This window comes from Anopheles coluzzii, chromosome 2, assembly GCF_943734685.1.
Source record: "Anopheles coluzzii chromosome 2, AcolN3, whole genome shotgun sequence".
In the NCBI taxonomy this organism is placed as follows: Eukaryota; Metazoa; Arthropoda; class Insecta; order Diptera; family Culicidae; genus Anopheles; species Anopheles coluzzii.
This window is the reverse complement of record NC_064670.1, coordinates 29,049,476-29,074,278: the sequence shown is the minus strand read 5'-3', so window position 1 is coordinate 29,074,278 and position 24,803 is coordinate 29,049,476. Positions and strand designations below refer to the sequence as shown.

The following is a 24,803-nucleotide window of genomic DNA, read 5'->3' as shown; positions in this document are numbered from 1 at the left end:
ATCGAATCGCAATCCCCATCCCAATCAGAATCCCAAACGAATCCCAATCCCACTTGAATCGCAAACGAATCCCTCTCCCAATCGAATCGCAATCAAATCCCAATCGCAAAGGAATCTTTTAGGGATTCAAATCCTACAAACTGGATCCGATTCGATCGAATCTTTCTAGGGATTGAATCTTTGAATCTTTCGAATCCTGTATCTCCCTACACTAAAACTGACATGGATTTTGTTTCTGTGAGAATTTTGTATGACATTGACAGTGACAATTTGCTGCACTGTTAACAGGTTTTAATATTTGACCAGTTGCATACATTCAGGGCTCAAAGTGCGCCTACATCAGTGCAACCTGCATACCAAATCTATCCTGTTTGGATCATTTCTTATTTTATTGAGTTAAAACGGCAATCAACTGGAATGTTTTCTCTTTTCCCTTTGAAGCCTTCGAACAATTAGCTTTGCTAACAAGCAATTCCAATCATGCTAAGCGATTTATTCGCGCGAGTGTGGTTATAAAACATAACACGAATTCGTTCATTCGCATAAGGTATGTGTTGTCAGTCCCGAGGAGAGTGAGCGTTTAAAAACAATTACATTACAATTATACGACAATTTACCATAATGGATCAATCACAACCGTTTTTAGATGGATGAAGGCTCATCACTTGTAAGACTCTGAGTAGGAAGGAGATGATTTATTTGTGAATTTGTTTTACAAGTTGTACGATTAAAAAAGCTGTGATAAATAGGTCTTTACATACTTCTTCAAAAAAGTACAGAAAAAACCAACAAAATCATTCGTTATAATATATTCTTATTTATTTTTTCTTTCTTTTCCATCTCTTTTCATCTCTCTCCGTCCCGACCTGCAAACTTTGTTCCACCAACGCCGACCGCGAGCGTAGAAGCGTAGCCAAACGATGTACACTGGAATTAAGTATAATAAATTAGGCAAGAAAGCGGCGTCGGGCCGAACCACCAGGATATCGATACCGGCCGATGGCGATGATTTACTGGAACCAATTGTAAATAACGATGAGGATGAGGAGGAGGAGGAGCAGAACGACGACGACGACGATGATGAGGATGAGTCTGGCCAATCGGGCGCGGATGGTGGGGAGGAAGAAAGGCACCAACGACGTGGTGGTGGAGGACGTGGCGCTCGCTTTGACAGCCGGAGGTCAACCGCAGCGATGGCGACCGCCGCCCGAGGGAAGCGGACGTTCCGGTATGCGCCCACCGCCCACCGGACCTAGGCTGTTACGCGTGGCTGGATGGATTTGGAAGCGGAATGAACACAATTTTACATCCCTCCTCAAACAAATGGCCCCTTCCCTACCGTTCTCCTTCTGCACTTTCATCTTCAACCAGCAACCAGCGACCCCCCTTGGTATCATCCATTCAAATGAAAATGGCCCTAACAAGGAGTGTGTGTTTGTGTGTGTGTCAAAGCGTGTGTGAGCAATGTTGGCATGTGTGTCGCGCAAATGTTTGCCTGTGCGTGTGTGTGCGTGTATGATGAATGCGTTTTTGAGTGTGCATGTGATTATGGAAAGTTGGTCACCGGGAAAGAAACGGACATTTAATCAAGCGAAAAGCCAACCAAAAACCCGCACCCCCGAAAACCGCGGCAAACGGCTGGATCGGCAGGGCTGACCACTGACGGCTGACAGGTGAGGGGAACGAACGGGGTGTCGCGGGTGCGTAGTCGCCATTCATCATTAGTTGCATTGCAGCGCGGTTGCGTGGAAACGGCCGCTTCCCTTTCGAGCGAGTGACTGATGCGGGAAAGTTGAAATTTGATCTTTTTTTTTTTCGTTAGCGCTTTGATCCTAGGTTGCGTGAAAACAAAAGGGAGGAGGTGTTTCGGGGGGCTTAAGATATGTGAGAGGGAAATGGAATTTAACGCAAAAGAGGTCCTGCGGTGGCTTTCCCGCTCTTTACCATGGTTCCTTGCATTTTCAGCAGCAAACGGGCGTGATTTTAAGCGAATTCTCTGCTCTTTTTGTATGTTTGGACTTTTTTCTTGCTCTATCTATCTGTGCTGTTTGAACACTCTTACTATACTTTCTTTATTTGTGTAATAGAATAATCTTTTACATCAATTTTTCTAGCCGTTTTGTTTTCTTTCCTTTTTTTATTCATTTTTACATAATGTTTCGTATCTTATTTTTTTTTCTTTTCTTAGTTTTACATCCTTATCCTTCATTATATTTCTTATTTTACTGGATTGTTTTACTCTTGACAATTCTCTTTCGTTTTACTATTTTCTTTACACTTTTCTACGTTTCTACATTACATTTCTCTTTCTATTCCACAATTAAGAAATTGCTTTTTATCTTTTTTTTTCTATCAATACCTACCAAGTTAAATACCTACCAATACCAACCCTTTTCCACCCATTTTCCAACCGCTTAATATTTTCTGGATGCGTTTAATTAATTTTGTACGAATGTGCGCGTGACTATGTATTGTGCCACCAATGGTTAACAGCATGTGAGCGTGAATGTGAATCTGGTGTCGTACGTGAGTAGGAAACGAAATCAAAAATCCCTTTCAATTCAAGCGCACAAACGCAAACACATCATGTTTGTGGTGCGTGTGTGTGTGTGGCTTGGTATGATGGAAAACGCAACTAAAGTGCGGAGACAGAAACGAAAGAAGTTAGGGAATATTATATATATATATATATATACAGATATATACAACTACACTTAAATAGATATATATTGAACTATACATATTTTTTATTTTGAAAAAGTGCGTCCCACGAAGGACAGGAGGGACACCGTTGGCAGCGGGGGTTCAGTGGAAATGCTTAAAACGGGAAAGGGGAAAAGGAACATGAGCAGTCGCGTCGAGAGAGTGGAAGAGAAAAGTGTTTCCCAAAGTGTTGCTAGCAGGTGACCCGGCGGAAAGGAAGTGGAAGAGGCAAACAAAAAAGAAACTCTTTTTAAAACACGAACCATCCCCATCCCCGCTCCATCCTGCATCTTTGCAGCGTTGTTGCACATTGTGTACAGGAAGCCCCATTCAGCAGCCCCGATTAGCGGCGGCATAAGCGACGGTGTAGGAAAAGCAGGGCCAAGGAACAAAAGTGCTTGGAGTTTAAAAGGAAAACGAGGCGAGAGGAATGGGTAGCATTTTCCACTGGGATTTGATGAAAAGCGGAGCAGGGAGGGGTAAAACATGCATCGTTGAAACAACGTGAAAAACACTCGCATTAAAAACACAAACACAAACACAGCAGCCACATTGAAGAAACCGAACGTGAAACGATTGTGTCCGGTACGTTTTTCGAGGGGGAGGGGTAAAGCCAAACCGAAACTGTTGCATGGGGAGTGGGGCAGAAGGTGCGACATGCAAAAATGTAAATTAGAAAACAAAAACAACAACAACAACAAATGTGGAAAGGAAAGAAAACAGGGGTGATATGGTGTTAAGCTAGATAAATTTAATTATGTTTTTAAGTTAAGCAGATAAATAAACGTAAAGAAAAACAAACAACACAAACACACATTTGCACGGAGTTGGAGAAAGGCTAACTTAATGTGACGAAACAGCTTGACTTGAATTAACAACAACACAACACAACAAGAGACTCTCAACGACTAAAATCAAAACAAATAAACAAAAACAAAACAAAAAAGGATAGACAAGAGAAAAGAGAAATGCGAACAGAGGAGGTGTTAAAGGGATAAGATAAATAAAGTTCGAGCAGCGGATGGACACACCGACACACCAGACAAATGCTGCTGCCCTGCTGAGAGAGCACGCGTCGTGAACAAATGTTCGTGACTCATTCGTACTGACTCTCGTGGCGTCTCGAGAGCAAAAACTCTACCACTGAAAGTGCATGAAACAACAACAACACAAAAAAATGTTCGACTTGTTTTTGTAAAAAAAAGGATTGAATAAAATGGAAACAAACCAAAATCCGTGCCGAAGTTGCTTCTATTTCGTTCCATATTTTAGATAAGAAGAAAGAAAGAGACGATTGAAGAGAAATTCAAATGAGAAAAGGACGGACGAACGAAGGAAAGAAATAAACTAAACAAGGTAAGGTAAAGCTTTTATTGATTTATTTCCGCTTGTTTCATAATTGGAATGGTCCCCTATTCCCCCTCCTGTCGCACACACTCTACCGCAGATACGCGCCAAGCTCGATTGGCCGCGCACCGTTGCCGGGCTGGGCGAGATAGAAGCGCGCCCGGTACTTGCCGCCCGTTTTGCGCGAATATATCGTGTCCATCTCCTTCACCACGTCGGCAAGGGCCGCCCGCTGCACCAGCGTCACCGTGCAGCCACCGAACCCGCCGCCGGTCATGCGCGATCCGAGTACGCCGCGGGTCGCAACGGTGGCCTCGACCAGCAGGTCCAGCTCGTAGCAGGACACGTCAAAGTCTTCGCTGAGCGATTTGTGCGATTCCGTCATCAGCTGGCCCATCTGTGCGCCGTGAACGGGAGAGAGAGAGAGAGAAAGAGAGAATAATGAAGCGAAAGGCAAGACACGAAAAAATGGAGACCCCCCCCCCCCCCCACCGAAGGCGGATCGAACTCGACGATCGAAATCGAAATCCGTTCGCGATCGCCGTTTCCCGGGAACGATCGACGCGCGCAGAGTTTTGTAACAGGCAAGCAGGAGCGCAAAGAGGCAGCGCCCTCACGATGACGATCAGACGACGCACCAGCTATCTGACTCGCTCTCGCACGTGATGGGTGAAGCGTGCAAGAATGATCAGATCAGAGTGGCATGGAAGAGAGTTAACCCTTGAGTGGTCAACGGTGCCAATGGAAGCGTAGCATGCCATAAAAATATTAATGCTGTATGCTATAAAATGAATAAGTTGTTTTTTTAGTCTTTCCGATGGAAAATAATTCATTTCATTTTTTTCATTTGCCCATTGCTTGAATTTAATTCTCGGTTGCAAACGAGTTATCTCGCATCTAAGTGCAGTGCTACATTGTTATTTACTGGCTGTAAGTTGTTTAACCAATCGTGTGCCTTAAAACTTCAAAGTTTGTCGGTTAGCATGAAGTTCATTCAATGAAATATGTGCAGAAAGCATTAACATTCCTCTGCTAATTGATTTTTTTTCCATAATGATTGCTTGATTTCACACGCATCGGAAACATTTCCATCGCGTACACCCATTTTACAATTTCCCAACGGTGTCACACGTGTCTGTTAGTGCTTCATCCACAAATTACCACCGGCTGGTGCCAGTAAGCAGCTTTGATCAGCTATTATTATTTGTCACCATCATGGCTCACACAAACAACCTCAACAGGTGTGTACGGGGTGAAATTAATTTCTCCAACTACGCCCTTACCTTGGTAAAGTCCTTCGCCTTAAGCGCTTCGGCGGCCGCCTTCGTACGCTCGATCTCCGTTATGACGTGCCGGGCTCGGCGCACCAGCAGCTCGTTTGCATTTTCCAACGCTAGTGTGGTAGGGAGAGAATAAAATTGCAATTGAAATCAAATGGCACAAACGGTAATAATACGCTAGCACCAGATGGCGTTCCGATGCGAAACAACCGCAAGCAGACCGGCACCTCACCTTTCAGATGCTCCAGCGTGGCATCCCTGTAGCTGTTCAGGCCCATCAGTTCCAGCGCTTCCTGGCACTGGCGCCGCCGTACCGGGTACTCGCTAGAGGACAGCTCGTGCTTGACGTTGGAGTTGCAGATCAGTATTGCCAGCTCGGGAGCATCGAACGGGATTGGTTCCGTATCCAGATTGCTGGAAGTGTAAACATTGAGTGGAGAAAAAAAACATTGCCGTTAACGTTACAATTGCAAAAGAAATGCAAGACGGTCGGCAGTTTGCTGAAGCATCTCCCGATGCAAGTGTATTGTGTGAACGTTTTCCTGGAAGCTTCTGCTGCAAGCTTTCACAATTTCTGCAACCAGAGGCAGCGCTTGTACCAGCAGCAACGTGCTTCGAAAGTATGAACATAACTTTCCCTGAAGATAACACATTTCTCTAGCGTTACATGTATGTGGGCTGCATACAGGCATGATAATGGGAAGCAGGAGATCACATTCTCAAAGAACTTTCTCCTGGCTTTGATGAAACTGCAGGCCGTAAGCCCGTAGCTCGGGCGAGAAACGGAACAATTTGCACATCACATCACGTTGTGGCTTCCGACGCGCAAAGACGCAGCGCCATCCATCTTCCTCGTAGCGTCACCATGGGGGTTGTTGTGGTTATGGGCCCTTCGCTGGCTTCATCCATCCATCCAGCTCAAGGAGAAGCAAGCTTCTTTTTCACACACACACACACAAGCACCTCTACCGTTTAATAAAGCACACCCAGCATGCGGATGATAATGGTTGCCGTGGTCGGTTTGATGTGCTGCCTTTTAAAAGCGCCTTAATTTACACACCTTAGTGGCAGCTTAGCTGACTTAATTGACATTTAACGCTTCAGGAGTGGTGCTGCTTTGAAGGATATTTTGCATCAGACTCAATTTGCCGAGGAAAAGGTAGCTCTTTATATAGATGACAATGGATTGGATTGATACGATCAATCGTTTACACGAGCAACTGATTCTTCTGGAAACAATTTACTAATGCTTTTACTAAGCAAACAATCACTTCAACCAACAAGCTGTGGTTCTTTGCCACTCAATGGTGATAATTGATTTTGTTTCAATTGATAGAGAGCCTCAGCGATATCCAACGCACCTACCAGGATTTATAGTTCTAAGTATGATAAAATAAGTTTTATGCAGTAGGTTATAGGTTATCAGGGATACAACGCTTTACTATACATTGTTCTGTTTGCCGACGACGTTAAGCTGTTCGCTCCTATCAACGATATCAATGACTGCATCAATCTTCAACGCGCCATCAACCTGTTTAGCATATGGTGCCGTGATAATGCAATGGTGCTATGTATCGAAAAATGTCCTGTCTTGTCTTTTTACCGTTCTCGGTCCTGCACACGATTCAACTACCAGATCGATAACATATCCGTTGAACGCACCGATACATTCCGCGACCTTGGGATCATTCTCGACACACGTTTAACATTTAACGATCACCAAGAGAATATAGTGTCCAGAGGGAACCAACTACTGGGTTGGATTATTCGATCTACGCAAAGTTTCCGTAATCCTATGACCATAAAAACAATCTACTGTGCCTACGTCCGATCAGTGTTAGAATATGACAGTATTGTTAGCGACCCCTGCACCGAACAATGGAGTAATCGAATCGAGGCCATCCAAAGAAAAGCGACTAGATATGCTGTAAGACTCTTACCATGGACTCTTACCATGTATACCATGGTATACGTTACCATCATACCATTCCCCGTGTCTGCTTTTAGGGATCAGGACTACTCAACCACCATATTGATACTCTTACTCTATTAGGTACGATATAATTTAACGCGTCATCTAGGAATCTACGTACACGTCAATTCATATCCGTCCCTCGTTATAGAACTCGTTTTGGCCAGTCTGATCCTATGTCAGCTATGTGTCGAATTTTCATCAATAATTATGATTTATTGGATTTCAACATACCACAGAATGTTTTTAGAGATAGACTCAGGACACAACTTACGTGATAATCATATTTTCAATATACATTTTCTATTCTTGTGCACCAGTTCTCCCCTATCGATTTATGTACCTTACATACTCTATAAGCACTAATTTAAGTACATTCATGTAGGATCCTCAAGATCCCGATGGGTTAATCAATAAACATATTAAACATATTAAACATATTGTACACCAATTAGCGTAAGAACTAACCTACTATAATGATTGTACTGTATGCTTAATGAGCAGCTCACCTACGGTTCATCCCTTACAATTTTCACAATACTGTCTAGGACACAGCTCAAACCTTCTCCATTCGAATGTCTGTAACTGCTGCCAACTGGTACTGGCGTTCCGCATTAACTCTGCAATTGTTTCTACTTGTGCCGTGTAATGTGTGTGTGTGTGTGCATTGTGCTGATGGGGAAAACGGTTGCAATGTTTCCATCGGTTCAAATGTCAGCTGCACATCTGTAAAGCCACACATTACAACCGTACAAAACGCACAACCACCTTGCGTTGGCAAACGTATCAAGCGGCTGATTAGTAAGCCCTCGTCAGTGCAAGGCCCTCGTGAGTATCGCTCGTACCTTCAGTAAATGCATTGCACCCATTGCTACCACCAATGGCATGTTTCATATTTCCGCTTCCCGTGTTAACAACAAGGCACACGGATGGTCTTTGTACAATCCTCCTTTCACATCTTTCACCGGCATGTGTGTTTAACTGTGTATCTGGTCCGGAATTGGAGGCCTTTCCGGTGCATTCGATCCGTTTCCGATCCGATTTTCTAAGGCTCCGTTCCGCAGACGTCGGGAGCGGGTGACTGTGGCTGAGGCGTAATGAATGTCTTCCGGTGTATTCCTGGGTTTCACCCTGTATATGTCCTGTTGCAACCCTTGCTTCAAGCCCTGCAAGGCATTCGCTGTCAGAATGGCAGTGGGTTGAGAATGAACGTCTCGTGCGCCCCACAACTCGACACCTTTTGTGTGTGGGTGTATGTGTTGGGAAGAGAAAATAAGACGTAACTCCCTTGCAGCCCGGAAGAAAGATAAGACCGGGTTGACAAATTGTGTCTTGGCATGTTTGCATTCTCTAGCCTGTCCGTTCAACAAGCATTGGGAGAGAGAGAGAGAGAGTCAGTGGAAGGTAAGTAAACACCGGTGACGAATTTCTAGATCGGTGTCGTTTTTAGGGATAAATATAGCCAAGGAAGACGTTGAATGTGTTTGTATTGAAAAATTGTTTCCGACATTATCCGATATTATGACTAAGTTATGTTTAAAAGGAATTTAGAATTTAAAACGGTGGTAAAGCAATTGTATAAGACGATCGACTACGAACAAAAAGCCAGTTAGTATTGCAATTCATGAGCATCAAATGTACAGGTACACCACGTTTTGTTCGAATCGATAGCAAAATCTGTGATTGGCGGGCTAAACATTCTTCCGCTTTCAATCTTTCGCAGATAAAACACTTTTGGAAGCAGGAATCAAGCAGGAAAGAGTACTACATTATAAGTATACTAAAATGCATACAGTAACGGACATTAAGATAGGACCCTTTTTTTTCAATGCACCGTGCACTTGTTTTGCCACGTTACTCGTGTTTGTGTGTGTGTATGTGTGTATTTGTGTGTGTATGTGTGTGTGTGAGTGTGTGTGTGTGTGTGTGTGTGTTTGTGTGTGTGTGTGTGTGTGTTTGTGTGTGTGTGTGTGTAGTAGTAGTAGAAAGTGAGTGTGCTTTTTAATGTGTATTTGCAAGTGCGCGGGTTTGTGTCTGAAAAACATAGCTTGCCATGATGTCATATTGCGTTGAAATTATTCTTATTATGTGTGTTATCATGTGAAACATTGTGCGTTTACACTTGGATAAAAACTAAAGTTTGCATCGACAGCAGCGCTTGTTCCTCGAACGAAAACGCAGGTGTGCTGTTTCATGAATGTGAATGCGACACCGGTGCGAAATGGACACGCGCACAATAGCAATGAACTCGGCATTCCCTCACAGGTGTTTCTCCAGTGCACGCCATTGAAAGGCCTTCGTGCATCTCTGCGTTGCACGTTGTGTGCGCATGTTAAACTTTGTGCGTGCATTGAGCTGGCGCGCAGTTGTTCTTTTCAATGGGCGTTTTGTTTCATGAGCGCGGCAGTATTCTGTTCTCGATTTTGAAGGGAAGACGCTTACTCGCGTACTCGTTGATAGTTTTTATCCATGCGATGTTTTCGCTGCTCGACAACGATGTAATTCATCGCGTATAGAAGTAGAACGCAGGCAGAGCACGGGATCAGCCGTGTCCAAGTTTTTAACCAGCGCGTTCTTGACGGTCCAAGCAAGCAATGTTAGTAACAATGGGTCGAGGTAAACGTTGTACCGATTATCAGCGCCATATGTAAAAGCGAATGGCTGCTGCTGGCATTAAGCGCAAAAGGATCGAGTTCGTAATGGAACGATCGCGCACTTTTGTGGCAAACGCGCTTCGGCTTAGTCAACGCACCGAAACGTGCTTAGACAACTGAAACGCGCTTGGACAACCGAAACGCGCAAGTCAACCGGACGTCCTCAGAAGACCACGGCGAAAGAAGACCGTAACATTGTTAATATATCGAAAACACACTGATCGCGAGGGCGGTGGTCCTGCTTATCACACCAAAAACCTAACCCAAAACACAAAAAAGCTACTTACAAATCTATCCGAAACGACCTACTTGTGAAACAAACACACACATCAATACACATTCAAACATACATCCACACACACACACACACATGCACACACACATACACACACACACATACACACACACATACACACACATACACACACACACAAACACAAACACATACAAACCACACATAAACTTGGCCCAACGGGTGCACGGTGCGTTAAAAACCCAATGCCCTATCTTTCTGTCCGATACTGTACCCTCAATGAGCGCATAGCTGCTAGCGCCCTCTATTGTAAAAGCTTCCTAACTACCTGGAGATCAACCTAGCTACAAGCTACAAAATCAACCTTCCGTCTCGCTCTGTCAGGCTTGATGGTCTGTTGAACATGCACTGGTGGGATGTTTGGGAGTTGGTCGTGGTGAATCAAATGTTAAGGCCTTCGTTCGTCCCCGGTTTTGGCAAGATTTGGGAGAGCGTAATCAAACGTACCAGCATGTCAACATGCTCTAATCATTTGCAACACCGAACACTAAGCACACAATGAACGGCATACAGCCAGCCGGGGCAAGCTTAATCCCCACACACGAGTACGGCACGTTGCAAAATGGAATATTGCTGCTCATACTCCATCGTCTCGTACGATGCAGCAGATGGGAATGAAGAATATTCTAACCCATAGATCCCACCCACCGGAACCGTTGATAGAGAAAGGATTAGCTAGCATGGACGGGCTGCATCGCCAGTGGTGTTCGAGATTTTGTTTAAACCAACCTCCCGGGCCCACCTATCCCATTCCGTTGTACCCCGGCACGATTACGTTCGATTCACCGAACTTAATCGTTCGAACCGGCATCCTTGCAGTACTCAGAACGCATTGACAATGACGGAGCAGCGGGGCTGCTTATGTCCGGCAGCCGACATCTTCGACAAAGAGTCGTTGCAACGGTTGAGCTTTTCTTGGAAAACACACTACGAATTTATTACCCACGTAATGTTCCCCTGAAAGGAGAAAAGCTGAAGCCTGGCAGACTGGATGGTTGCAGCGTGCTGTGGTTTCAGCTCCGGATTAGAGACGGATGGCTGTCGGGAATCATTTTGTGCACCTTAATTAAAGAGATATGCATCCGGGTAAGGCGTTACACTCGTTGTCCTCATCCGTTTCACACACCGAATGGGCAGGGATTTACCTCACGTCAAGTGATCGTTTCCGGTCCGGAGACGGAGCGGATGAGAAGAAGCGTTATGTCCAGTGACAGCTGGACCGGAGCTCGACCACCGCCCTCGTTCGTTCGCTTTAGGGCCACCTGACGAGCTTATAGCGAGCGGATTAAACCACGTCCCCACTGGGTCGTTGTCCAGAAGCTGGAACATAATGCTGCACCATCACGAGTGCCGTGATTGTGTCACGCATGAGAAGATGCCTTAAAATCACAAAACTCTTCCTGCCCTATTAGTACTTCCGCTGCGACACGTGTTGCTGGTGATTCTTGGGGGCAGAAAGCAAGATATACTAAGGCTATTGGCTGCTTAAAAGCTGTTCAATGAGTTACCAAGAGCTTTCGTAAGGGAAGATAAGGACAAAATAATCTCCATCCCATGCCGTGACAATAATTTTACGTTGAAATGTATGAAAAAATCTTAGACTTTAGTGTAAAAGTTCAGACAAGTTTCAACATACTGGAACGGTTGAGGGTGGAGGTCGGAGCTCAATATGTTATTTCTGCAACCTTTTTATCTGTGCCTTCGTGAAACAAATCTCATCAAAATAACCAATTTTGCATTCAAAATTCCTCGTAGAATGAAAAACAACACGCAATTCATGTCACTGGTAAAAGCTTAACTCTTTATCGTACTCTTGATGATGCTTTCTACAGGTAGGGAATTTTGTCAGGATTATAATCTCCTTAAAACCCAACCACTATGGCCATGTTTCGAAGAATTATCGGCCCAAATCCACTCAATGCTCAAGATGTTGACCAACAAGCTATAACGTTCGTTGTGTTGTGAGGCTGTAGATACTTGCCTTCGTACCGGGATACCGTGTACTGAAATACAACTGAGTATACTGATGCTTTCGAATCCAGGCCTCGTATGTCTTCGCATTGGAGTTGTCACAAATGAAACCGAAAGCATTAAAACACTTACAAATATTTTGCCAAACATTCGGTCTTCTTCAATGCTTTGTCCAAATGGAGTTGTATGGAGTCTTTACATCTGGTCATTCAGAGGTGTTTTGTAACTGTAAATTTCATGAACGATTCATCAACCAGGATCACACCCAGACCGGTTTTTATCACAGCAGATGGTCACTCTGACGGCTCTGGGTTTAGTGGACAAGGTTAGGTTTACGTCCCGAATTGTTCTTGTTATTACCGGCAAACTATCCCATTTGTTTCGCTCACTGACTCATTGCAACTTCGGAAATCGTGCACCATTAGTCGTCAAGAGCACCAAAATCGTTGTCAAAACAATTTTACGACCCTGGCTTTCATCGTAATACCGTATGATTCCAGCAGAGGGCGCACTAAAACAAATACTATAAATAGAGGAGGATCGGGCACGAAACCCTCTTTATCGACAGTTCAACTAAATGAATATATCAGCTCCAGGGGCAAAGATATTAATCAAGTTATATGATCGGTTGGAATAAAACCGAGAGCTTAGGGGATGCCATCCTCGATGCAAGAACGTCAACTTCTGGAATCTGTACCCATGTACAAAGCGTACATTCAACTGAAAACCCGCATTCCTAAGAATAGACGTAAGATTATAATGCTAAGAACCCAAATGGATGATCTCCAGGCTAAATCTATGGTTTTGATGTGAAGTAATCCGTACTTACCGACAATCGATCAGCAGCGCATGATCGGCTCGACCACCGAGCGCAATCAGCTGGTCCATTATACCACACGGCACGTTCGCAAACGTATGCTCCGCCCGCTGGCACATCTTGGCACCGTCGGACATACTGTTGTAGTAAAAAGAGTTCAATTATTGAATGATAAACCATCACCACCCATCCTCCCGACTCACCTTGGCACAGGTTTCCCCGTCAGCTGCTCCAGAAACGTTAGGGTTGCGACCTCGAGGGCAGCCGAGCTGGACAGCCCACTGCCCACGGGGACGTTCGTGTGGATGACCGCATCGAAGCCCGGTACTGGCTGGCGGAAATGAAACATCACACCTTTGACGTAGTTAAGCCATCTGCAACAAAGGTTACACGTTACACGTTAGATTTATTCCGCATAGCCTTTCGAGCAATTATTGGTTTGCCCAGTAGAATCGTTTAGTAACGACAGTTACACAAGGATGATACTATTATTGCTTCTTAGTTTGTTCCGGTTGATCAACACGAAGCTTTAATTAAATCGACCAACCACCATGCGCGATCCCCTTTCATCCTTCACTTTTCCCTGCATCCCGGGAAACCCCCACCAAAGCAAACTAATCAATCTCAGCTCTAGTGTGAACACACCGAAAATTCAATCTAACAACTCGTTTTCAATTACATTTCCGCGCGAAAATTAGCTTCCCAGTAAGCCAACCGATTCTGCCGTTTCGTTTGATGCCACTCGTCATGTGTGTGTGTGTGTGTGTGTGTGTGTGTCGGGAGAGGTTTTGTGAAATATGATTGTACCGTGAACAGCATTGTTACACGTCCTTCCAATGCATTTCCGCGTTCGCACATTACACAATCATGAACCATCATGAGATCTGAAGCAAACACTCCGAAATCGGGGGTGAAAAAACAACATCAAGCACAAACAAGCCCGCACCGAATCATCCCGTCGAACGGATTGCAATTATAATGATTACGATGGTTAAAAATGTTTCCCCGGTACGCGGGGGAGAGAGTGTGTCGAAACCGTTGATTATGGTGCAGAGTGCGTGAAAATTGAACTAACCGGATCGGCTGGAGAAGGGCACGTTAGGTTTGTGCGGGCAGTTTTTGCTGCCTGGCAGCACCAATGCTACAGGTTGAAGTTTGCTAATTATAAATGCAATTAACTCGAGCCCCATCTCAAATTAGTGCTATTTGAATGGGCATGGGTGAGGCTCGATACGGATGCGGAGAGAACAGGGTGTGCGGAAAAGGACTGGAGCAGGAGCGACAGGGTAGCGGGGCAGGATCAACAATAAGCTCTCGAATTGATGAAATTTTCGGACGAAAGTTCTTTTCGCAACACAGCTGCTATGGAAAAAAGAAGGGAACGGTACAAAGGGTTATCCACAGCAACGATTCGATGGATTGGAGGTTTCGATTTGAAACGAATTACATTAATTGTTTGACAAAGAAAAAGGCCTTTTCCCCCCAGGAATGGGGATTGATTATTCAAACTAACATCCTCCTGCTGAGGATTATTATGCTAACTATTATGCTCAGGTTTTGTAATTTATACAGGGTCTGGTCGCTGAGGTTTGCGCTTTTACCCATAATCATGAATTTGTAGCACAACTCAAACAACGTGTGAACGATGTGAGTTATGGCGTCTAATATTAGGCTGTGCTTTATTTTCCTTCAAGGAATGCGTATTTCATACTTTCATGACTTAATGTCTAAGCTGAATGTGTGTGCTAAATTTATTAAAAGAAACCAGCTGCTAAGAAAAAACCAACTGCTGATGAAGATGGCACATTGGCAAACATGGTAACGGAATTGTTTTATGGATCGAATTAAATACTGCACTGGTCAAAGGACCGAGAGTGGTTCACGATCCGTATCATGACTGAGTTCTAGGCATAACATTGGGAATAGTTTTATGTCCCATATGGGATCAGTTCCAGAACCGGCGTTTGTTTGGGATTTGATCCAGGAACGGTGCCGGATTAGAGATCAGTACTTGGATCCAGGAACGGTGCCGGATTAGAGATCAGTACTTGGATCCAGGAACGGTTTTGGCTCAGCATCCGTTCCAGGACCAATATGGGTTCAGGTTCTATACCAGGACATGCGTTCAGGATTAGTCCCAAGATCAATAAGGGTTCAAGATCAGTTTGAAGAATGGAATGTGTTAAGGATGTATAACAGGACCAGTATAGGTACCGAATTACACGATTGGTTCCAGAATCGGTATGGGTCCAGGATCAGCTACAGGTCCGGTATGAATTCAGGAATAGTTCCCGGGTCGGTATGGAAATCAGTTCCAGGATCAGTGACTATTCCAGTATGTACTCAGAACAAATCGGCCCTGGAGTCTGGCGCGGTTTCAATATCAGTTCCTGGGCCGATATGGTTTTTAAATTAGTTTCAAGACCGGAATGGGTTAAGGATGTGTTGTGGGCAGCCGTGCCGACCCCTGGACTTGCCGTGGCAGCTGCGCTGCCACCGGTCAACGTCCAGGAGGACGACAGTGTACACGCACACTGTCGCACACACTAAGCAGCGCAAGGCTTAGTATGTGCCGAGCGCACAAGCAGAGTGTGTTTGCGAGCCGATCGAGCAGGAGCTCTCGGCAGGGGCGCTCGGTGCGGCTGGTGCGCGGCCACCGCACTTGTATCATTTTAAAGTGTTAATTGTTTGTTCATTGTGTCTTTTATTTATTATTGTTCGTTTATAAGTGTTTTAATAAAAACAAAAGTTCCAAACACAAAAGGATGAGTCCCAGAAACCGGCATGGAATTAGGATCATTTTAGGACCAGTAAGCTCTCCAAATTAACTAGCTTTAAAAATAATTAAACATATAAGCATTCTTCTATTTGATCAATCAGCTAACAGGTTATGCTTTAATACAATAATACCTCTATATGATTCGAGGTCTACAAAACATTTGATTGCCTCATCGACTAGCAAACAATTAGCCACACTGAAAGTACCGAGTGTGGAAATATGTGTAATGCATTCAAATGGATTACCAATGCGATACAAGTAAGCTTTAGTCGAGAGCTTTATTGTACTTATATCATTGCACATAACAAAAAAGGAAACTCAATACTATAAAATATCCTCGTGTGTGCTAACAGTGACTGCGTCAAATTAAATAGTGAAACAATCGTGCGGAAGAGGCTTAAAACTGTTGCCCAAACACTGTGCAAAAACTGGTGCAGAGTGGGGGAGGGGGGGCGTGTGCATTATCGCCTTAATCACAGATAATCACCCGATCGCACGCACGGCCTATCCCGGTGGGAATCCACCTGCAATCCACCGAATCCTGGCCTGCTACGTCTATGTGTGTCTACAACTACTTTCACCGCCCATGACGACGATGATGATGTCAACGTGGTGGATAATGATCGCCATGACTAGCGCGTTGTTTTTCTTTGTATGTTTGTGTGTGTGTGCAGATGTGTTGGTTAATTCTTCCACCATCCCATCCCTTCGCGAGTTTACCCTTTCCATGCCAGCAACCAGCTAATTGGTGACAACAAACGCGCGCACCGTGAGGAAGTCGCCCAGCAGCCAGCTGTTGCCGGCCAGCAGCTCGGATTATGCACCCAACTGCAATGGCGATACCCCAAGCCGAAAGTGCGAATCGGCGAAAGAGGGAGGTGTGCCATGGGGAGGGGCCTTAATCAAATTTTATCTTCCACCCACCACGAATGACACATGTTTTCGCAATCCGTTCCCACGCAAACTCGCACCACGCATACACACATATACATAGCAGGGGGATCGGTTTTTTTTTTTTCATTTCACCCCACCATTTTATGTACAGAAACGTTTCCACGTGTCAGCCGACCGTGTACCTTCCAATTGGCTGACGTGTGCGAGAGCAAATGAGACAAACAGAGAGAGAGTGAAAGAGAGAAAATACACAAAATGTCCCCAAAATCCTTGTCACCCTGTGTCGCTGTTGTGTGTTTGTGTGTGTATGGTGGACTGGGGGGGATTAATCAATTCAGCTAGGAAAGCCGTCCTGTTTTTCTGGCGGAGGAAAACATTTACCAAATCCCACATGCAGCCAACTGCAACAAGCTTTCGCCTAAAACGGGGCAAACAAAATCCGGTGCTGTTCTCCACCGAGGAAAAGAAGATGGAAGAAAAATGGAAGAACAAAAAATATATACCACATACCTTGCCCTTGGTGCCTGTTTTCCCCCGCCGGGATGCGGGAACAAGTACGCCATAAATAAAAACCTCTCTCCCCGTAACAATCGACAAATATAAGGACACGCTCGGGACATTTAAGCTGGACGATGTGAGCCGATTAGTTTTAGCTGCTTCGCGCGCGCACGTGCGTGTGTGTGTGTGTGCATGGCAACGGCATCGCTTACTTCAAGCAAGGGCAACAAAGAAAAAAACCAAACACCCAGAACGCTCCCACGGGGAACATGTGAGAGTTTCTTCGCCGCGCAACACGGAACCCCCGGGAATGTGCATACTTCTTTTTTTTGCGCCCCCAAAAACGGGTAGCGCGAGCGGCTCCACTAACAACAGTAGCAGCAGCAGCAGCAGCAGCAAGCAGCACGGTTGGGCGAAAAGTTTGCATGAATTATGTACACGTTTGCACATTCATTATGCGCGCGAATTTTCCGCGAGTTTTGATGTCGTATTATTTAATTTAAATACATGAATATGAAAATGAACGTGCACGCGCGCCACGCTGCTTTCTTTCCGCCTTTTTCCTTGCGTAGGTGTGCACGAGCCTCGGGGGGGGGGGGGGGGGGAGGTGCATCAGCAAAGGGAAGGTAAAAAGAAAACAACAGCACACACACACACGCGCGCGCGCATACTCTGGCGTGTACCTCCGATGGTGCATTCGTGTACCGGTGAACTTTCGGGACGGTTTCGCAGGCACAGTGAGCCATCGAGGTGGTTAAATTGAGGTGGTTCTTGAGAAAAGTATGTTGGATTTGATTTACCAAACACGTTTTCATTCTTTCAGACACCATTAATTAATAGTTTTCTGAAGTTCGGTAGACAAAATTTGACACCTTTATCAATCGAACACTAAGCGTGATGGCCAAAAACGGGAAGCAACTACCTATAAAAGCGTGCACTGTCGAAGAAACGCACAGCAGCAGCAGCAGTGCGGCAGATTGTAAGCGTCGCATAAGTCCCTTTCGGCATCTACAGCATCTTGGCACTATTAAACAACAATTAGAGTATCGAAGGAAAGTTCCCAGTTTCGAATGGCCGACGATCCTTAGCACCTAAAGGTTCCAAAGGAAGCTGCTAATGAAGACAGAGAGACAAGTGGTGGCGTTCGCTTGGCCGAGAGGTCGATGCAACGCACCAAACAGTGAAATAGTACCTGGGAAACATGAACAAACTATATCAGAAATCAGAAATCGCATCCACGCGAAGGCCTCCCAGCGGCAATGACTGCAAAACTAAATGCTACCGTTTAAAGCGAATTTCGTCTGAATTTCGATATGACACCTTACGACGCGACACCAGTCCAACATCCCCCAGCTGCGTCCCATCAAAATTTGCTCCAATAATACGATGCATGAGTTGTACACATTTAAAAATATTTCACGAGCTCGGTTAAAAAAACTGCCGAAATCGGTCGGCTCTTTCGATTCTTGCTGATATGTCAGTTGAAAAAACCTAGTAGCCGGAAATCAGTACCATGTAAAACTGAAATATCAGTTAAATAAAAATTTGAACCGAAACTCGGCAACACAACATGCCGAACACATACGTTAACACTGCTGTCACCGAGCTAATCCGTCAAAATAACCGAGATTTCAGCTTTACTACTTGGATTAGCCGAGGCTCGGTATTCTATCTGTCATTCACCATTCTGTTAATCTCGTGCTAATGAAACGAAAACCTGTCGGAGTGATGTTGTGATGTAAAATAAAAAATGTAAAAAAAGTGAAAATGAGTCTCTCAGCGTGAAAAAAACGAGAATCAGTAGCGTGCGATCGAGCACAGGTATGGAGCGGGGTTGGGGCTAGGAAACTCCATCAGCGCACGCAACCGGTACTCTTCAGAGCGTCGCTCGGAGCAGTCCCTATTTAAGAATCAGATGTGGAAGCTAATCCGGTTGGTTCAACCGTTCAGACTTCCAGGATTCATTTCCGGTCACCTACACGAGGTAAGTATCAACACTCGATCACAAGAAATCTAAAAAGGGTTCACTCAGACTTGTTTCACTCTGCCCGCTTTACAGAACCGTGCCTGTACCAGTGCCCGCTCCTTGTCCGGCTCATTTTCCTGTACCGGTACCACATCCAAACGCTGTGCCCCATCCGGCGGTTGAATCGGCGCCTGTCCCAACGCTTTCCATCACATCAAAAAAACCCATTTGATACGCAAATAAAATCACTAAAATAAAAATAAAATGTTTTTATATTTAGCCGAAATTTCGATTTGCTCTAACCGAAAATCTCGGTTAAACGTAAACGTCAAAACAAAATGACATTAACCGAGATGTCGGCAACAAAAATTTAACCGAGATCTTTGCCGAGATCTCAGTTGTGCAGATCTCGGCAAAAATTAACCGAGATTCGTCAAAATTTTTTAAGAGTGTACTCCTACAATTTGGTCGCGATAACTGATGAAGAATTGGTAAAAATCGAAGGTAGCCCGCAAGGTCTTAGATTTATTTTTGCAAATAAGCTTCAATAACTTCCTTTCAAAGGATGTTCAAGGAAAGAAACATCTGAAAAAGTCCTTTCTTTTAAGTGCAAACGATAGTTTAGGGACGTATTAGTTTCAAATAATAAAATCCCTTTATATTCAAGCAAAGTTTGATGGTTTGTGGGGTAGAGTTGTGATCACATTAAACAAATCTCTTCGAAAACCACCACACGTGGTCCAATTCCTCACGAAAACAACCAACTCCAACCGATAATTTCAAACAATTTCTCAATAACACTGGCCCACATAGTTCAGAGAAGCTTGGCACACTGTGCGGGCATCGTATCGCCCCCAACAGCATCCTCTGGTTGCCGAAAACGCAGCGGCAAGGTGTAAAAACACACGAACACCACACACTCAAACACAAAACACCGCCGTAACCGTAACCACCGCGTTTCTGTTTTCGGTCGAAATGGCCGAACAAGGATCCACCTTACCACGAACAGCGGTGGTGGCGCCACAGAACCCCAACCCTACTGGAAGGCTCCGGCATGTACGTGTGCTCGCGGTCACTTGCTGCAGTGCGGAATTTCGCGCACCGGCTCGTGTACCGGCAACTGTTTGTCCTGTGTTTTCGCGGCCCAGCTTCCCGGCCTACGCATTCGCAAAGGGGATAGGCCGTTTCGCGCGATTGGCACCTACACCATACGATGTTTATGCTATCGTTTCCAATGCAAACCCCCCCACCGAGCCTGCGATGGGACACGCAAATGCAAATTATGCGTGCACTTGGGGGAAGGAAGTCGCGGGGTGGGTGGTCTGCAATCCGGGCAAACGGTGTCTAATTAATTAACTAGCGTTTTCGGTAGGGCAAATTCGATGGCGCGTGAAGCGAGCAAGGGTGCAGGCATGGGCGTGCTTACTTGGGCGATCCTTTCGCGATGGTGCTGCTGTCGAATTGGGCCCGCTTCGTGCCCTCCTGGATGCTGTCCGAGCAGGTAACGACGTCGCAGGTCGAGTCGGTCCCATTGCGCCGCCCGACGATCACCGTGCCGAGCTGCAGTGCCTATCGGTGCCGGATGCCGGTGGGTTTTTGGGGGGAAGAAATTAATGGCGGTAAACAATTAGTTTTAGCTGTTGACTGTTGGTGCCGCGTGTTAGTGTGTGTGTGAGAGAGAGAGTGTGTGAATGAGTAATTATTTCGAATTTGGCGGTTGGTGAATTTACTGGAATATAGTTTAAATTACTATTATATGTAGTTAATGGAATATAGTTATGTGTCTATCGGTCGGTGAAGAATTAATCCAAAATCATTTTTTCGCTTAAATATTAGAATTTTACGTATTGACTTAGCGATGCATGGCGATCATTTATGTATACTTTTATAAAAGAAGTATTAAAATGGACACGAAACAGTTAACATACGTCTTACGAATGCAGCAAAATGATGAGCTGTTTAAACGATCGAGTAAAACTGAAATGTAAAATGCCATTTACACTCAATTTATGTAAGATCATTTCGTAGAAAATAGAAGAAAAAGTAAAAAGACTCAGTCTGCAACCAGCATTTTCTAAGTAATCAAACTTCAGAATAATCATTAACACAATATGTCAATAGGATAAGACCTTGGGAAGAAGTTGAAACTAATTTAAGATTATCTAGTGATGCTATACATGATGGGATGATTATTTTGAAACAACTCGAATATAGATTTACAGACGTTGTCACTAAATTGTTGCTCTATCTCACCTATTTTTGTCTCTAAAAACACCAATTTTTGACGGCGTGTCACAAGTTTTGCCTATAAAGCATCAATTTTTGACAGTGCACATCAACGTTTATCTCAAAGCCATTAATTTTAGACTGTAAATCGATTGTTTTATTTACAAAACTTAACGTAATGTCTGAAACTGTGTTCCAATCATTGAATTTGAGTTAAGTAGTTAATAATTACATTGAAAGAATAAAAAATGTAAATGTAAAAAATTTTTACTCCAATTTTGATAGTTGTAATGGGGTGAAAAAAGTTGGTTACACGGTTTGTTCATGTGATGTAAAATTACAATAGTCATAAATCTGCTCAAATACCTTGTAAAATTATTATGATTGCTACAAGATTTCCTACAGTCAATATGGATGACTTACGGACAAAAATAGGTACGTTAGAGTCAAGAAATGATGCGTACTGTCAAAAATTGATGCCTTACAGCCAAAATTAGGCGGCAACGAGTGAATGCTTTATTCATCAATCTGCAGCGCGGCAGCTTTGTTAAAACAATACGCTCAATTATAACAGAAGCCAATGAAAGATTGACTCACTCCCAAGCGAGGCAAAATGCGATTCATTTCGCTTTTGCCAATCATGCAATGCTCAATACAATTCCAGCGATCGGTATCAACGTTCTCGGAATGCCGATTTAGGTGTAATACATCATATCGTTGCCGGAAGACAAGCTAGACAAATTTGCACTACTGCCAGACAAAAATCAATAATCTCCTCAACCCCGCCTCCCGAATGAGTGGCTGTCCGAGAGGCGGCTAATAAACTCTCGATCGATTAGACAAACTGCTCGTGCAACCCAATATCCCCCTTACCAAACCTGTCTGCAGCTCGGAAATGAATCGGATTAGAGCATTTGCAGCGGAAGTGTAGTAAACCATTTCGGGCAATCGCTTCGTCTTCCTTCTGTTGAGCATTGCTGACGAGAAAGGCGACTATTGGATCGTAAAGAAGCTACAGCTACATTACCTGGAAGCCATTGATCTTGGTGCATTGAGCTCGTAAAGTTGTGTTGCAGCAATTGAAGGAATCGGAATAAAAGGCAATTTAATGCCTTTTCGCAGAAGGTAAAGCACCCAAGCTTTCATGTAGCATCGTGTGCACAGTTTTCCACCGCAACCGAGAGGGAAAATTTTCACCACTCCGTAACACATTTGCACCTTTGACGATAACTTGTCCAATCGACTCAACCCCTTTTTCGGTTGGCTGATAAAAATGCCAACAAGTGTTATTCTTTCATCAGTGCGGCACTCCTCACGGCGGCCCTTGCCACGCGGCCCCCAGGGTTGGGCAGATAAATAACGACCCCAAGCTCCCGCTGATAAGCCATCATCACGGTCGGCGCTGGATGTGGCTCGGCTTGATAAATCGATTCAAATAGAGTGAGTGCGTTAATAGCACCATCGGCAATAGCACTCGCACCGATATCAGTCTCGCACAGGGTGGAAAGGATGAGCACGGGACACGGCATTGGATGAGCTGCGCCGCCATCCAAAAAACCACCACGAGGGATGTTTATTTCTATTTTTTTATTACGATTGTCTATTCAATTTCAGTGCAGCCCTTGTCGATTGTTACGAGGTTATTTTATGGTACCTGGTGAAGCTAAAGTGCTGCTGCATTTGTTTGTTCTCGCAGTGTTGACATACACTGCCAGAACCAATATGCGGAAGAGATACTTTATCCGGCCTCGAGGTTAAATTAAAAATCAATTTATAACCGTCTAGGTGATGAGTGGGTGTATGTAGGGTTGTTGATATCATATCACCGCAAAAAATCTCGTACGTCCTAAATTCTGTACAAGTCAATCGTGTTTGTGTCGTAAAAGACCTCGGTGTCTTGCTTGACAGAGGCCTCACCTTCAGCCACCACATTGACTCAATTGTCAATCAGGCGCGGAAAACATTGGGTCTCCTAAAGAAAATTGCGTGCGATTTCTCCGACCCAATGTGCCTGAAGACTCTGTTCTGCTCTCTGGTCAGATCGATTTTGGAGTACTGCTCAGTAGTCTGGTCCCCTACAGCTCGAACCCACGTGGAACGTATCGAGCGGGTGCAGCGATCGTTCACCAGGTTTGCTATATGTAAAATCCTGGGTAGATTGTCCTCCCCCATACCTCCTTACGAGGACAGGTGTCGTCAGCTTGGCCTGGAACTATTGGAAAACCGCCGTTCCCATGCCCAATCCTCCTTTATTGCCGCATTACTCCTTGGTAATATTGATTCTCCTTCCCTTCTTTCTTCTATCCCTTTCTACGCCCCTAACCGTGTTCTTCGAAACCGCCCTCCCCTAGTGATCCCTTCCCGCCGAACTGCAGTGGGCCGTAATGACCCCCTTCTTCGTGCAATTCGTCGATTTAACTGTGTATATTCTATGTTTGATTTCAACCTTCCCTTATCCTCTTTCCGATCCCGCATCAGAACCCTCCATAATCCCGTGCTGCCTTAATTTTTAATTTTTAATTTTTAATTTTTAATTTTTAAATTTTTGATTCTAATTTTCTAAAAAAAAAAAAATTTTTTTCTCAAATTTTTGATAATTCGTGTTAATTTTTGTTAGGTTAGGAACATAGGTAATAAGTATTATTTAAGCATTTGTGTAACCAAAAGGTAGACAAATAAATATGAATATATGTAATATATATATAAAAAAAAACATAGGATTGATAATATTGGGAGTTTTTACGATACTAGCCAGCTGTTTTATATGGAGTTTGACACTTGGCGGCAGACATCATGATAACACTTCGTACAAAACACAAAGTGTATGTAGACCAGGTAGTCTCGTCCCATATAATTTGACAACTAATTTCAGAATAAAAAAAAAAAACTCAAAATGGGGCCCTTACGATTCTAGTCAGTTGTATGGAGTTTGACAGTTAGAGGCTGAAATCATGTATACACTCCATACAAACGAAAAACTAGCCTGCTATTTTTAGTCTAGATTATTCTAGCCTCTAAGCTAGAATTAGATTCGAGTACCTGTTCGAAAACACGATGTTGTTTAAATTTACCCCAAGGTGCATTAAACAGATCACGTGGTGGAATCTAGAATCAAAGTGTATGTAGTCCAAATGGTCTTATAGCATGTTTTTATAACCGAATTTGAATATCAATTTTTGGCAGGATGGGTGAAGCCTTCAAAATTCATACATCTTGCGATAAGCCCACCTGTATATTATACTCACTTAGATAGCTGCTCGAAAGCTGCTATACAATGCAAACAGCTGACAGGCTGAAATTTCAGCCTACGAACTTACATCTAAGTTGTAACTTACTTACTTACAAATCAAAGTTGTTTTTAATTTAAAAAGGAAAAGTCTTTC

General features: G+C 44.2%; 2 protein-coding genes and 1 long non-coding RNA gene across 11 annotated transcripts in view; 2 read left to right on the top strand and 1 right to left on the bottom strand.

Moving 5' to 3' along the window:
- LOC120953706 (furin-like protease 2) overlaps positions 1 to 3,938 on the top strand; it is a 197,862-nt gene extending 193,924 nt beyond the window's left edge. For all 7 annotated transcript variants that reach the window (XM_040373883.2, XM_040373881.2, XM_040373884.2 and 4 more), the window contains one exon: positions 906 to 3,938. In XM_040373883.2, the coding sequence (XP_040229817.2) occupies positions 906 to 1,256 (351 nt within the window). In that variant the 3' untranslated portion in view covers positions 1,257 to 3,938. The remainder of the gene's footprint in view (positions 1 to 905) is intronic.
- Positions 3,939 to 4,060: 122 nt separating this feature from the next.
- Positions 4,061 to 24,803, bottom strand: part of LOC120953709 (galactokinase-like) — a 34,331-nt gene continuing 13,588 nt past the window's right edge. For all 3 annotated transcript variants that reach the window (XM_040373895.2, XM_040373894.2, XM_040373893.2), the window contains exons 3-8: positions 20,621 to 20,763; positions 13,261 to 13,431; positions 13,070 to 13,195; positions 5,563 to 5,744; positions 5,334 to 5,443; positions 4,061 to 4,447 (exon numbers count right to left, since the gene is read on the bottom strand). In XM_040373895.2, the coding sequence (XP_040229829.2) occupies positions 4,142 to 4,447; positions 5,334 to 5,443; positions 5,563 to 5,744; positions 13,070 to 13,195; positions 13,261 to 13,431; positions 20,621 to 20,763 (1,038 nt within the window). In that variant the 3' untranslated portion in view covers positions 4,061 to 4,141. The remainder of the gene's footprint in view (positions 4,448 to 5,333; positions 5,444 to 5,562; positions 5,745 to 13,069; positions 13,196 to 13,260; positions 13,432 to 20,620; positions 20,764 to 24,803) is intronic.
- LOC125906590 (uncharacterized) lies at positions 17,822 to 19,473 on the top strand. The gene is made up of 2 exons (XR_007451954.1): positions 17,822 to 19,212; positions 19,288 to 19,473. It is a non-coding gene; the product is annotated as an uncharacterized LOC125906590 (long non-coding RNA).